The sequence below is a fragment of the Chironomus tepperi genome, unplaced genomic scaffold (genome assembly GCF_022539635.2).
Source record: "Chironomus tepperi strain 1889 unplaced genomic scaffold, CSIRO-AGI_Ctep_v1 contig_37, whole genome shotgun sequence".
NCBI lineage: Eukaryota > Metazoa > Arthropoda > Insecta > Diptera > Chironomidae > Chironomus > Chironomus tepperi.
Genome location: NW_027226159.1, coordinates 636,682 through 653,176, shown reverse-complemented (window position 1 = coordinate 653,176; position 16,495 = coordinate 636,682). Strand labels below are relative to the sequence as shown.

Sequence of the window (16,495 nt, the reverse complement as noted above, 5' to 3'; positions counted from 1 at the left end):
TGTCCTATTCATGAACATGACGATGATGATGATGATGCATTTCATCTATATTACGCGGTTACAATTAGATGCTAGATGGGATGTTAATTTATTGACATTGTTGTAGGTCTCTATCGAGTTTGTATCCTCTAAGGCGCAATATGTCATCGATAAACGCTTTAATTACCTTTATTAGATCATAAAGAGCTTCTACTATTGAAAAAATTTATATGTAAAATTTAACGGAATTTGAAAATTCAAAATTTTACATCAGAAAAATGTAATGAAATTTTAAAGTTCAAAATTTCACATCAGAAAAATGTAACAAAATTGGAAAGTTCAAAATTTTACATTATAAAGTTATTTTGAGCATTTAAGAAGGAATTCTTCAATTTTTAATCAATCCAGAAGTAAATAGCATCTTTAATTCATCATAAATAGCAGACATCAACTTCAGCTAATCCAACATCTCCTTAAACGTCAAGAAAATACATCAAAAACCAAGCAAATCATCATAAATATCACAAAATTGAAAGTAGTAAGTCAATAAAGCACATTTCCATCAAACATCTTCCAATTATGGATCTACTCGAGTTTAAAACACAGCACAAAAAAAAAGAGCACAGCAATGAGCGACGATTTAATTTAATCCTCGCATTAGATGTGAACAAATATTGAGATGATTTATGAGATGTACAATAAACATTTATCCACATGTGTCGAAGCGGGAGCCTTGAAGCTCCATGCACTGCTGCTGATTCGATGAAGCGAAATTAGCGTGCATTTTTTGTACCTGTGCATCATCATCATCATCATCGTCGTCGTCGGTCCGACGTGTGTTCGATGCATAAAATGCTAATGATCTATCTACAGGAATAAATCAGGTTTCACAGGTTCATATGGTGACTAAATTATGTCATTATTATCGTTGATTATTTCGTATGAAGCCATCACCAAATGATCAGTAATTAGTACTCAATGTTAATGCCTATTTTTTTTTATCCTAGCCAGTTTTTATTTATTTATTGAGGCTAATCGGATGACGACGTGACAATGATCGACACGCTTTAATCAGTAGCTGTGAACATCGATCGGAAATGGACAAGATGACGAGATTACAAGAGGAACAGCTGAAAAAATCGAAATTAAAATAATTTATAGCTTTTTTTTTTGTTCAAAACTTAAAGTTTATTCAGGAAATAATTTTCTCTAAACGCTTTTGAGCTTACAAATTGTATCGTTAACTAATTTAAATAATTTTTTTATGCAGATCTATTTGCTAATATTTATAATGTCTAACTAATGCAAATTCTATCTAACTTATATTTATGTATACATCAGTATAAAGTATGATTTTTTGTGTGTATATTGATAATCTAATTATTTAAATTACACTAAAAAATTTATGAATATTGATATTGAAGTGTCTAGTTCAGGGGTGGGCAACCTGTGTGACACGGTCCACTAGTGTCGCATACCGTGTTCGGTTTATGTTATGGTTTGCCATCAAAGTGCGCCATGACACACAGGCTCTCCATCTCTGATCTAGTCTAGTGGGGGACAACCTATGTGTCACGGTACACCTTGGTGGTAAGCCATGACTGAAACCGCACACGACATTGGGTTCATGGAATTTTCAAAGCCTTTGCCACGACACACAAGATGCCCACAACTGATCTAGTCCCAGGACTGTCCAACATGTGTGTCGCGGTACACTAGTGTACCTCCAAACTGCCATAAACCGAATACAATGCGCTATTTTGGTCATGTCATACTACTAAGATGTCCCTCAACACACAGATTGCCCACCACTGATCTACTGTCACACATTGAGCTTCAATTTTAGTGAAAGCTATTCCTTGACTTCGTTTAATTAACAGAAATTATCTGATTTGATTAACATTTGACATTAAATAAAATTAATTTATCGAATTATTTTCTCAAAAATTTGTGTCGCAAAAACTGAAGGATCGGCATTTGACAGAATGGAGATTTGATTTTTTCATTTTTGTGTATGTGTACGGATGAAAAGGTATGGCGGTTCAGTTTCTTATGCAAATTCTCGGAAAGATTAAAGTTGATGACCTCAGATGATGATGATGAGGAATTCTTTTGTGTTTGAAAAAGTAGTCATTTTGGGGACATTTTTTGGAGATTTTTTTTAGTGCGTTTAATACTCTGCGGATGTGGTTTTTAGGTTGGGGTTAGGGATCTTTAGCAGACAATTCCTAACAGACAGCATCATCACCTAAATGAGTAATCATGAGAATACTTAATCAATATAGTTTGCTTCTGTCTGTCCGGGGATCAATTAATAGTTGTCTTAAAGAATATCTGGGACTAATCAACTAGGATCATGGACAGTGCTTCTCTGACTTTGATTCAGGACATCTAGTCTGTCTTTATTAAACCCTAATACTAAGGAACTATGTTCACTGTCATTTCATTTTAATTTTGATCCACGATGTGTGTCTTTATGAATCTCTAAGATTAAGGAACTAAATCTAGGACAGTTTTTCTCAAACTTTGCTCCGCGACACACTAGTTCGTCTCCAAAACTTTAAATTGTTCAGTTAGGACTGATCCTAATATCACAAATCGGTTAATCGATCATATATCAGAGTCAAGCTTATGATTCTGACGTGGTTCCGAATTCAGTTTAAATCCGTCATTAAATCATGCTTAGATTCATGTCTTTTTTGGATCGATTAACCGACTTGTGCTATTCGGATGACCTCCATAGGTAGGACAAAATGTGAATCTCAAGTCAAAATCCAAACATTATCACTGCTAGGACCAGTTTGAGACAGACAATACTCGACAATCCTTGTATTTCTAGCCCAAAGACAACCCATTTCCTCATCATCACAACTTCTCAATCATTTGATAATGACATTAAATATTAAAGAGCATAAGATGGCGCCTAATTCATTCAAAATTAATGAACCATTCTTTCATCCTTCACCAAAAAAGGCCATCTCAAGTTACAATTCCATCATCTTCTCCATCCAGCTTCTTTTGTGCGACATCAAAAGTCAAACAAATTGCTTTGTAAAATGAGCTCAATAATGTGAAAAAAATGCCATCGCTGATCCGGGCAAATTTATTATGTCAACTTTATTTCTCAAAACGAATATTTTCAGAAGATTAAATAACAAAAGAATACATAATTGCAATAGATTTATTTAAAAAAGGAGGAATATAATACAAAAATATATAAAATAAAAGTCGAGTTTCTGTCATTTGACAAAAAATGCTCTTCGGAACCGATTTGTGATTGCAAACTACTGGCCATATTTAGTAATTCAATCTATCAAACTATATCTAATCATTTATTCGGGGTAATAATTCACCAAAATCTAAAATATTTGTCGATTTTGTGCTTGTGGATACAAAGGTATGCATTATTGTCTTTGTCTATCCCAGAGTGTGGCTGTCTCAAAAAAGACCGTTAATTTTTTTTTTCAAAAAAAAATTTTTTTTGCCGTTAAAATTCAAATTTATTTTGACCGTTACTTTAACTTTTCTTCGTAACGTAAATTTTAATTTTAAAATAAGTTGAGTTCGAATTTTTCGACAATCTAATGTTCGACAATCTAATGTCGAAAAATTCGAATTTGAGACAGCCACACTCTAATCTATCCATCCACAGTCAATATAAATATAAATATAAAATACTTGCGTAATGCCATTAAGTTTCATTATTATTACACTAAAGTTGTACAAATTATCTTTATTTTTTTTTTTGTGTTCGGATCCCGCGCACGCGTGCACTACTAATTTAATTTTTTTTTTTGCCAATAGCTTTTTGCTATTCAATTCGTGCTGCGATTAGTTGAACATTGTGAGACAAAAAAAACCTGTTGTACATTATAGCTGTGTGTCTACTTAACATGTCTTTTGTCTTTCATATTTATCCGAAAAAATATGAAGAAAATTATTTGTAGGCACAACTCATTAATGATTAACACGATGCCGCTAAATGTGTGGTTTTTTTTTTAAAAAAAATAATCAATCGACAGCAACGGCAGCAATAGCAAGAAACGTTTAGGAATGGCACATTCGGCACATTGAAATCCACGGGGTCTTAGTGATTTCTAGCGTACTTTTGACGGAAATGATGAGAGTATGTCGATGATTTGTCTGATATGAATCTAGAGATTCCTGGTTTTGTTGAGTTTCTAAACATAACCTCGAAATTCCTTTGGAAATCATTAATTATTTTACAATCATGATTGATCTAGTGATGAATTTTGTTGCAATACATCCTTGCCACTTTTTTAGAGAAATTTTCAGCGAAAATTTTTCAAAAATTCCAAATTTAGTTCCAATTTTTTCCAATTTACTTTTCGAGGTGGACCAAAATTCTACAAATTATCAGAAATCCAGCTCTAGCTCATACCATACAAAATCTTTCAATTTTAACTAAAATTTACACCTAATTTACAAAAATACTATCAAAACACAGCAAACTATAAACTCATCCCTGACAAAAATGCGCTTTAGTCACTTTTCACATGTGACATTATTACTTGACACAAACATATTTTGTAAGTGAGTAAATTAACTAATTTGTATTGTTATTAAGCAGATCCTCATTTTTCATACTCAAATCAATCGGATTATTCTGGATGTCATCGCATATTATTGGTGAATTTGAGGATGCCGTCGAATGCGGCGATGACGGTGAATTAACATCAACTTTAAGTGTCGGTGAATTTGATGGTGTCACATCATCATTCTCATTATCATCATCGTGATTATTCATTGGAAATTTTCCATTAATTTTGTTAAAATAATATTTTTGATAGAAATCTGCACTTTTGCCATTGCTGTGCAGTAAATTGTTATTGATGCTATCTTTGTTATTGTTGTTGTTGTTGTTACTACTACTATTATTGTTATTATTATTTGGTAAATTAGCGAGAGGCGATGGTAGATTTGCAGATGATAAGAAACTCTGCTGCTGTGCATACAAATGATGTAGTGAATCGTGAAATGGCGATGAAAAAAGTGAAGGTGGTAGGAAATTGTGTGCTGATGATGCGAGCGGTGGTGGTGGCATCAATTTCGTAAATGGTGATCCAACTAAATGATGTAACGGTAAAGGTCCGAGTGGTGGCATCAATTGGAAAAATGATGCTAATTGTGATGGTAGCGGTGATGGATTTATTGCAGGAATTTTTGGTGGAATTTTGTGTATCGAATTGTGGATCTTCTTCTTATCACCAATTTCTACACTACTATCGGAATTATGACTATCGGGTGAGCTGATTGATGGTGATGATGACGAGAGTGAGGCACGATTGTGATGATTTTTACTATAATCATCCATAAGATTAAGGAAATTGAGATCGTACGGTTGTGGTGGATGACCGTTTTGTTGATGTTGTTGTTGTTGCTGTTCACGCTGTTGTTGCTGTTCTTGTAGTAAACAATGAATCTTAAACCAATTTGATCGGCGTCCATAGCGTGATCCATTCTTTGACATACCAACCATAAGACACTTTTTAAGTCTACATGCTTTACATGCCGTTCGGTTCTTTTTGTTGATTACGCACTCGCTATTGTTTTTACATTCCGATATTGATGATAGATTGTTGTATGAGCGGCCAAAAAAGGACTGTAAAGAGAAAAAGAGAAATAAAAATGAGTCAGAATTCATTAAATGATTTACGGTGTTTGTTTGTCATTCTATTGTTATGTTAAAGTGGGAATTATTCATGGACTATTGATGATATTTTAAGGTGTTTGGTAGCTTATGATCTGTTTTCTCTTCTACTGTGTATAGAAGTGGCTTAATTAGTCATTCAATTGTGAATTTTGACTTGATTAGTTAGTTTTGCTCATTTCTTCATTAAGTTGCTCATATATTACGCAAAGTTGCTTAGTTATTGCTCAAAATTGCTCAGTTATTACTCAAAGTTGCTCAGTTTTGCTCAAAGTTGCTCAGATATTTCTCAATAATTGGTCAATTTTATTTAAAGTTGCTTAGTTTTGCTCAATTTCACTCAAATTGCTAATTTATTCAAATTTGCTCAGTTATTACTCAAAGTTGCTCAAAATTGCAGTTACTATTCAAAATTTGAATTAAAAATTTCTCATTTTTATTCAAAGTTGCTCAGTTTCAAATTAAAAGTTGTTCAGATATTGTTCAAATTTGCTCAGTTTTGTTCAAAGTTGATCCTAATTGCTCAATTTGATTCTAAAATGCTCAGATTTACTCAATTTTATTTCAAATTGCTTAGTTTATTCAAAATTAATTAGTTTTATTTAGAATTGCTCAGTTTTATTTAATTTACTGAGTTTTTCAAAGTTGCTCAGTTTTTTAAAGTTGCTCAGTTTTTTTTTAAATTGGACAGTTTTACTCAATTTTAGTTAAATTGCTTAGCTCAGTTTGGCTCAATTTTGCTAAATTTGTATAAAGTTTCTCAGCTTTGCTCAAATTTGCTCAATTTTGCTCAAAGTTGCTCAGTTTTTTCTTCTTCAAAATAACTCAGATTTCATCATTTTAGTGTTTTCATAACATAACCTCAAAAACATACCCAATTATTTCCCATATTCACACCAATTAGATAACAACTCCTAATGTATTTTAACATCTACGCATTCTTTAATGTACCGACATGGTTGATGGACAACAATTCTAATTAATAATAATAACAATAGTTAAGCTAGTAAATGCGCATACAAGAAGGGCAATTGAGGATGGACGACAAAAGGCGATTGAAAAAGTATTTATTTGTAATCCTCATTAACACATAATCGATAATTGATGGAATATCTCAAAAGGATTAGCTCATTCTTGAGCTCAATTTAAAAAAAAGAATAAGCGGTATACAAATATATTACATTAAAAGTAACGGAACGAATTGTCATCAATTGCCATCTTTAAATAAATTGATGAGCCTGAATTGCTTATAACAATAAATTTATTATCCTACTTCATTATTTCAACCTGAGCGCTAAATGTTAATTATTTTATTCACAATAAAATTATGACATAAAAAGAAATAATTAAGTGAATTTAATTTAAGCTACAATCTACACTATAATTTTCCATTATGGCAAACACGTATGAGGCTTTTTGATCAGGAAAGATAATAAAAGTATGAAAAACGAGATGGCGAGAAAAACTTCATACTTTATTGGTGTCTTATTTGTCTTACTGTGAGTGTTGAGGTTAATGATTGGGATTGGATGAAGCGCATTTTGTTAGTGGCTGTCGTGGATTGCTGATATGTGGATGTTTTTAAGAATTAGAGCCATTTTGGGGACATTTGGACGACTTACTAAACAGGACAACGTGAACGCTATGGCACTGTTATGTCCAAAGACGAGAATATGTCCTGACTGCACCGTGACTACTGATGTTGACCAATTTAAATGGCATTGAACCTTTTAAGCTTGCAATTTTAAATCAGTCGTGAGAAGCCTTTCTTGTGCAACTTCTCACCTTGGCAAGCGATGACTCAAACCACACATGGCATGCGCCACTAGTATGACACTTCCTGATGCTCCAAAAGCAATATGACGTAGTACAGCAATGTCGGGAATGTCTGTTTGATGTCAAAATGGAGTTTGATGTAAAAATGGAGAATTTATACAAGCTTTGAGATGTGGCCAGCAATAGAGTGAAGTAGAAGGCATTTTGTAATAACCTAGACTACAACTCAGACTGCCTTAGCATGGTTCCAGTAAGTAACAATGTGTGCCGTGACACTCAAGTTGCCCACTTCTGCTTTAGACACCTATCAACCCAAATGTCATTGCCTCAATATTTACTCTATACCACTTAAACAATACAGATCACAGTTCAATACCAAGCTTACAATATCAACATAACCCAAATTACCAAAACACCAAAGCTGATTATGGAACTAATTAACGCAAAACTGTTGACTTTAACAGCGACGAAGGACAAGATTTGCATAATAATCGTAACCCGAGTCAATATTTCATAATCGTTCAATCTATATAGCCTTATGTCCATGAACAGAGAGAGCAATGCTGGTTAATCATCACAATGACCAATTTTCATGTAAATCCACGCTATCATCATGAAATAGCACGCAAAAAAAAATTTATAATATTTAATTGCCATCTTTTAAATCGCGGATTAACATCGAATATTTATAAAGGAGAGAAATTTATTAATATTATTAATAATCTACCGTGTGTGCATCGTGTGAGCATTCGCAAACTGATCTATATGATCAAAATAATTCGTAACTTAGGTGCAATAAAATCAGATGATATAGTCTCTGAAAAGTCGCTTATGTACACGGTTGGGGTGCATTACTGGTTATTATTTATTAATTATGAAAGTTTCCAGCTATGCAATGGAGTACCATTAAGAGATTGTTGAGATGAGTATGAACCGGGAGGAGGTATTATAAATATTATGTAGAGTGGCTTAAGTATCGAGAATTATGCAGTTGATAAGAATGTGAATTTTAATAGTATTTATGGACAATCTTTATGGGGCTTTAAAAATTCAATTTTCATTCCGAATGTTCATGTCCAGAAACAAATTATCGGAATCGGTCGTTATGAAGTTTTTTTTTTGGGTGGCTGCAAGTTGGGAATTTTTGAGGTTTTAAGACGCATTTTTTGAATTTTTGGATGGATTTTAGGTGGATTTGAGGCTAGTTTTAGCATTTTTTGGGGGATATTGGCATAGTTGGAGGTAGTATCAGTTAGTGACCATTAAATTCAGACTGTGGCTTTTTGGTCTATCAATTTAGATAGTAACAATGACTAGACTTGGACCAAACATTCTTCAGAAATGGATAAAATGTAACAAAATATCACAAATTGCTGATATATCGTCTAATATCCAATAATGTGCAACCTGTAATTGTACGTTACTTCATGATCAAGTGTAAGATGGAGATCCTAGGTCTTTCAAATCTGATCTATCTCTATGTAACTCCTTGATTATCAAACAATTCACATAAAGTCCTCATTACAAAGAAAATCTAAGTCAATGTCACTTAATGCTTAATATTTCCTTATCAATGACCGAGTGAACTACTTAACATCATTTCTAGATAATGACTAAGAGGAGCGTATTCAAGTAGGTAGAGTTTTAAAGTCCTTTCACCGTTCCTCTTCCCATTTCCGGCAATACCATTGTTAACTCGATTTGCAGTTGACTATCAGTCAACTAAGTATAGAAAATTCTATAGAAAATGTCCTTAGTCGACCGTAGGCCTAGTTATTAACTAGTACTTATATCAAGTTGTTCTCTCAAGAATAGGCTTCCCCTGATCTCTAAGGCTTCACCTACTCTAGGAGTTGTAAGAACTCTATGCCGCAAATTTGATAGGACTGAGAAATCATGAAAGCCTGTTGACCTCCCCTCCACTAAAAATTGAAAAATCTAACCCTCAAAATTTATCCATCATAGCTTCTTAAAAGCCAATAACAATTCTCAGAATCCATTTGACAAAGAGTCAACTAACTAAGCAACAAGCTCATCCAGCATATGTGCTAATAAAGTCTAAATAATGTTAATAAAAAGAAATATCAATGAAGAAGAAGAAGAGCCTGCACAAATGACCATCATAAAAAATGTCTCCTCTTTGTGTGTGACCGGTTGAATTAAAGAACATCACTAATAAAAAATTGAAATAACCGCCAAGATGTGCTTTTTTTGGTGTCTTTTTATTTATTTTAATTCACTGAGCAGCACAAAGAAATGAAGCCAAAGAAAGAAATGAAATTTCCCCCAATAAATATCGACCGATATTAAATAGCACTTAAATTATAGTTGTTGCTGATATTAAAAACACTTACTTTGCATCCTTCACAGGTAAATGCGCCAAAATGAAAACCCGCAGCAGGCTCCCCACACACTTTACACTGCTGGTTCATTTTTTTATTATCGTCGTTTTTTTTCCTTGTGCTTCTGCCAATTTTTCTTCTTGTTATTCAACGTTGCGTCTGCTTTTTTTTGTGTGTATTGTGCTGTGCTGTGTGGCTGACTCTGGAAAAAAAGAGCAAAGAGAAGTTAAAAAAAAAGTGATTCAAATTATGAAATGAATTGACAGTAAATGCAATTGTTATTTGGTACATTTACACATCTACACACATGCTTTACATGCATTCTGTACCTTCAATTTTTCATATCTCAGCGCGGTACATAAATTAAAAATTTGTTTCGCGGCTAATTTGATGTCTGAAAAGGTAATTAAAATGTGCCGAGAGACAGAGAAAAAAAAGGCGAATTGTGAATTGGCACCCGTAAGGTAAGATATGCATCTTTTTTTCATTCAAATGTAATGAAATTTTTTGAGAAATGGTTATTTTTTTGTGTGTGCGCGGTAGAAAATGCTGATTTTGTGCTTTGTTTTATGAAACATGATTATTTGGGTAATATGTTGTAGTTAATGGAGTCACTTAGTATAATTATTGCAATTCTGAATTGCGATGAATTAATTAGAGTCAAATTTGATTTATTATGGATAATTGAATTATGACTGTATGTAGGATGAATAATTTCAAAATCTAATGAATCGAACCTTTGTCTCTAGAATGCTATCATGCATTGATTAGCTATATTGCTTGATTAGAGATCACAGAATCACTCAAATACTTGAGCAAATACAGTTATATGGATCATTTATAAAAAATATTATTCATAAACCCCGAACAGCACAGCGTGTTTGCTAGGGCACCAGTAAGTCGCCGTGATAAGACGGATAATAACGGTAAGAAGCGTAACTGCTCTGATGTCACCATGACCGATGACCGATTTTGACATTCGGATAATGTGGATTGCTCAAGCACTCAGCAATTTAGGCAAAGGGAAGCTGTTTAGCTACTGGGGTATATTGACACTTATAACTAGTTTTAACTAAGAAACCTTTAACCAGTTCGATCAATACTAGATTAGTAATCAGGAATTTCAAAGCTTTTTTGATTAAAATTCCAATATTGTTTCAATCGTGTCTCTAAACTCTAAATTACAAAAATCTAGGATCTTCAATTGACGATTGCTCAAATTTTAAGAATTGATCTAACTATTGTTTTCGTTTTCCAGCATTTAATGCGCAGGTCTGCAATTTTGGCGCTGTAATTTAAAGTTCGTCCACGACTGCAATTCTGTAATTTGGACAAACCTTAAAATAACTTGCTTAAATCATGTACCTAGAGTGCCATCACAGTTCCACTACAGCCATTTAAGATGAACTAAAGCTGGCAGAATTCCAAGACTGCCCCATCATGAGACACATCAAATAAGTTCACAGTAATCCCTATAAACCGCCCTTAAACTCCAACCAAAACTTAATATTCTAAAACAATAAAGCGCCTCTAACCGCAAATCCCATTAACTTCCCAACCAATCCTTTCATACATTTTACTTTTGAGCCCATAACTTTTTTTCATCCTCCTCTACAACTCAAGTTATGTGCAATTTATGAATTGTTCGCACACAAAAATTAATCACAACGTCATTTATCATTGAGATCATTTTGAGATCCACATTTTCATAAATTTTTCAGACCGCGCGTATTGAAATTGCTTTTGAAAATATCCCGCCACATACCGCATTTGACTTTAATGACTTACCATAGTCATCATTCACGTAAATAAAATAGAATTCAAGTAGCAATAAGGAGAGAAAAATATTATTATTATTGTTGTATGTCTCTCTATGAATATAAATACATGAACTGGAGAACTGAGCTGTGTGGCGCTTTCCAGGAGATTTTTTTTAATGTTCTTTTAATTTATTTCGATTGTTCGTACTGCTGGATCTGCTTCTTATTTTTTTTAGCTACTTGTGAATTCAACATGCGCAATTTAGTCAATCACTCAGCCTAGGCTAGACTATAAAGATTAGTTTTTGTGGATGAACTTGATTATGTTATGTGATTTTTTGAGAGACATGCCGAATTAAAAAAAAGGCAGATTGAAGATCGTCAAGAGGATTAAATTAATTTTTTGTTTGAAGTGAAACAATTAATTTATTTGTGGATTATAGCATTAAGCTCTTTTGAGGCTTAATTTGAATGTTCATCATTTAATTGGTGTTGTAAGTTGCTATTAGTGTTAATTGCTTATAAAGCGGTTGAATGTGATGTTTTTTGAGTCTTTTTTGTGATTATTCGTGACATTTTGTGAGTTAAAGAATTTGGATTGAATTTATTTGAATGAGCATGAGTCAGGAAATCTCAATTGACTATGGTTGAACTGTGATTTGATCAGAAAACCCAAATTATTCGAATTGGTATGAAGATGAGAAAAACCCAAATAATAACTAATAACCCGAAATATCATAAGCAAGCGATTTTAACCCGAGCGACATAAATGAAGAGGCTCTTCCACGGAAATTTAAACTACAAATAGGACACTATTCAGCAATATGAACCATAAAATAGGCGAGTTGTACATTTGATGCGAATAAAGCTCCAATATGCTCCATGACATAGCCTTCATCTTTTATGTCGCTCGGAAAATAAGGATATTTTGAAACTTTATCGATCGGGATTGAAAAATCGATTATAACGGTTGAATTGAACTTCCAATTGATCCATAAATTTATGATTTGATAAGTTCTTGAGAAATTCAACTTATGTAATTGAGCATGCTCTTTGTCTGTGTTGAATGGTATTAAACATTTTAAAATTGAGCCATCAAAATCAACCCATTTCAAGTCTTCCAATCTTGATAAAAATTCAAAAGCCAACAAAATGACAGAAAACTTCTAAAAATAAAATATGCTTTCATTTGCCAGTTTTTTCACTTAAAATTCTGCGTATTGATATTTATTTATGTACGCAAGTTTATTGCCGTACATAGCAATGAATAAGGATATTTTGTAACTTTATCGGTTGAATTAATATTAAGCAAGTGAGCCGAAATATCACAGACAGAACAAATTTAAATTCAAAAAGGGCTGGCTTGTTGGCAGAATGAGTATCTGGTTTAAAATGAACGGATAACGGACAGAATGTCTCATTAAAGTAGTCAAAAATATCTTAAGCATAGTTATTGCTTTGTTTTTTCGTTCTTAAATTTTATGAAAAGTGAAATTTAAGAATTGTATAGAAAAACATTTCAAATAAAATTCTTAAAAAATGATTTACGCAACAAGTTACGAACATGCACGCCTGCGCTGCAATAGAATACAAGAATTTTACAAGAACTAATTTATCATAATTCAATCCATATTGTCTCGCAAAAAACTAATAATCATTAGAAGAATTTTAGTTAGGTGGAAGTATCCACACATTTTTACCCAAGAATGATACACAAAACAGCGCAAAAATTTACTATTCACAGAAATCGATATTATTGATACATAAACTTTGGAATTTGAAGATGTTACGGTCCCGTATGACTCAACAGTCCAACGACTTTTAATTTCAAGAATTCTTTAATTTACAATTTAGATTTAGAATTCAAGAAATTCTAAATTGTTCAATTTCATCAGCCGATCCAAAATTTTAAAGATTATTCTTAATTTTATTAAGCATAAAACAAGGTTAGTGTAATAAAATATGATTATTCTATTTACATAACTCATAATTAAATAAATTAATTGAAAAAGTCAAAAAACAATCAAAACTAAAATTTCAAATTTTTTTGAGAAAAATTAAATTATTTAGAATTTTTTATTGAATTTCAATCTTGACATTAGCGCTCAAAATATTATCAATTCTATTAAAAATTATAAAACTTCAACACTCACATTAAATTTAAGATTTATATATTCATTTATAATTAAATTTGAACTTTAATCACGCAAGTTCAAGAATTAATTTAATTAAAATATTGTGCATGAGAACAATAAATCTTCTAAATTATTATGTTTATCCATTTTAGAACTACGAAAACAGGTTTTATCTGTGCAAAACAATCTAGAAGCTAGTTTAGGCTGAAAAATGCTTGAAAATATGACATTGGTTTGTTAAAATAATTTAATTAATCTAATCACACGTGGAATTGAATCTCAAATTATTGAATTATTTCAAATAATATTGTAGAAATTAATAAAGAAATCAGCAAGACTAATCAGAAACCAAATCGTGCCCCAAAAATTCTTCTTTTTTAAAATTTAAAAGAAATTTCTCTTCATGAAAATTTCAACACATTTCTTTTTATCACACCCAATAGATAATATTTCGTGTCCCAATCAAATATTTATTGAACACCCAAAAAAGCTAAATAAGATGCAACAGATTATCTTTCATCTAGTCTACAAATCCCATTAGAAGTTCCAACCTTGTTTATTAAATTCCGTAAAATATTTCAGCTCATAATTCGCTCATTTTTATCACGATTAATATCATTTTCATGTTTTTTATATTCCCAATTTTGTAAAATAATTTATTCACATCGAAACCGTCACATTAAGACCTTCTCAGACATCTTAATAACTGCGCTTGTTTGCGAAAAAAAGATAATATAAGGAGTTGCCATTTTCCCATAAATTGTGGATCAACTAGAATTATTAGATCACCTACCTATCTGCTTTATTGCTTAGGAATGTCCGACAATAAAAAAGTCTTTTTTTTTGTTCAGCCAAAATGTCGACAAATTTTTAAATTATGACGTAAGTTTTCCCTATTTCTCGAACTTTTGTGTCACTAAATTCTTTTCACACAATAAATAAACTCTGGTTCCATTCAAAGATTATCAATGATCCACACACAATTTGTTAAGTCTTTTTTCTTCTTATACACAAATTAAGTTATGAGTCACAAGTCAATTTATTTGGAATTTTTTCTTTAATTTGATCTGATTCACGTGAATTATGAAGTATATCACTTTATTGTATCTGAATCACACGCGGGATTAACACTGAAATTGTTTTTTAGAACTCGATGATGCTGAATTGTCACACAATTAATGTCTTATACAGTCCAATCTCCGACAATGATTGAAACTCTTTTTAAACTCATAAATAATCTCATCATTGGATGTCCAACAAGTATATCTCCATAAATCCTTATATACAACGACTGTCTCGTGATAATCAATAATTCATTTTTATTCCAAATATTTGATCATCATCGTCATCATCATCTAATACCATTCGTTTAGTTATGTGCTAATGTATATTTATCCAATTTGTTAAGTCGTTGTCTGTTTTTTTGAGGCTGTTCCTTACTAATATTATAAAAATCAAATCAAATTTCCATTTTTGGATGATATTTCGAACTATCAGCTTTGACTTCTTCTTATTCAACTTCGCAGGCTGTCAGCTTCGTATCAGTTTTGCAAAATATATGCGTATTGGACTCTGTATCTCTTATGTCCACTCTGAGGCATAAATTGAATATTTTTAATCTACAATCTCTTCTCAGTTTCTTCCTAAATCTGATTTTTATGCGACTACGGAATGATAAAATTATGAAAATTGACACGATTTTTAGTGTTATGACACTCTGACACCGTCGTCGTTTAAGTGTTGGACAGAAATGATTCTTTTATCGCATTTATTATTATTAGTTATCTGGCAAAAAATTGAATATCACACACGATTCTTAAGTTAATGTTGATGGTGCTTCTTATCGATATGGGGATTAAGTTTTTCTTGTGTTCTTCTTCTGTTGAATGTTTTGTGAATAAAATTGGATTTTTAATGAAAAAGGTTTGGTGATGAGAGTTTCTTTTGGATTTTGGAGCTGATGAACTTTTTGAGGTGAAGATTTTTTCGAATTTTTTTTTGTAGATTTTTTGAATTTTGAGCAATTTAAATTTTTTAAACTTTGATTTTAGTTTAAAAAATTGCAAAACTTTCTTGAGATTTTGAAAATTCGCTGAATTTTTTACTTCTAATTTGAGCAAATTTGTTGAATTTTTGAGATTTGCTGAACTTTAAATTTTACAACTTGAGCAAAATTGTCGAATTGTTGAAATTCGTTGAATTTTAGTTGTCCAACTTAAGCGAAATTGTTGAAAATTTGTTGAATTTCAAAAACTTTTCAAAATTTTGTAAATTTGTTGAATTTTTTCAAAATTTTGCTGGTTTTTCACTTGGTTTTTAAGATTTTTAAACCTTTTTTCTTGAGTTTTAAATTTGTTGATTTAATTTATTTTTATCAGTTTTTATATCTTTTGAAATCAATTAAAATTGTTTAACAATGATTTGATTTTTTATTAATTTTCAATAAATTAGAATCACTGGTTTTAAATGATTTTTTTTATTTTATTAAATGTATCACTTGTCAATATCCTTATCAGTTGATGATTTTATCAATGTTTTAATGATAATTTTGATTTAACTGTTGATCCGTTTTGTTGAGTTATCAATTTAAACTGCTGATCTTTTTTGTTGAATTTTTAATTTTAAATTGAAAATTGAAGAAGTTTTAAATTTTAATTTTTTGTTATTTAACAGTCAATAATTTTTATATTTTTTATTTATATTTTCTTTAACTTTTTTAAGTTTTCACAAAAACTATTTAAAGTTTAAAATTTCTTAAAGTTTTTTTTAAAATCTTTAATTTTTTCAAGCGCGATTTTTTTTGTTATCAATTTCAATCTTCTTTAATTTTTT

General features: G+C 31.5%; 1 protein-coding gene across 1 annotated transcript; it reads right to left on the bottom strand.

Annotated features, from left to right (window-relative positions):
* Positions 1–3,572: 3,572 nt before the first annotated feature.
* Positions 3,573–15,628, bottom strand: LOC139098943 (knirps-related protein-like). The gene is made up of 3 exons (XM_070651329.1): positions 14,457–15,628; positions 9,781–9,970; positions 3,573–5,602 (listed from the first exon to the last, which is right to left on the bottom strand). Exons 2-3 carry the CDS (start codon positions 9,856–9,858, stop codon positions 4,547–4,549), a joined length of 1,134 nt encoding a protein of 377 aa, XP_070507430.1. The 5' UTR covers positions 9,859–9,970; positions 14,457–15,628; the 3' UTR covers positions 3,573–4,546.
* Positions 15,629–16,495: the final 867 nt, after the last annotated feature.

Bases quoted from the DNA above. Each gene is read 5' to 3' on its own strand.
- LOC139098943 (XM_070651329.1), bottom strand. From the start codon at position 9,858: ATGAACCAGCAGTGTAAAGTGTGTGGGGAGCCTGCTGCGGGTTTTCAT. The intron at 5,603-9,780 runs GTAAGTGTTTTT...TTCTCTTTACAG, and splicing joins TTACCTGTGAAGGATGCAAA to TCCTTTTTTGGCCGCTCATA.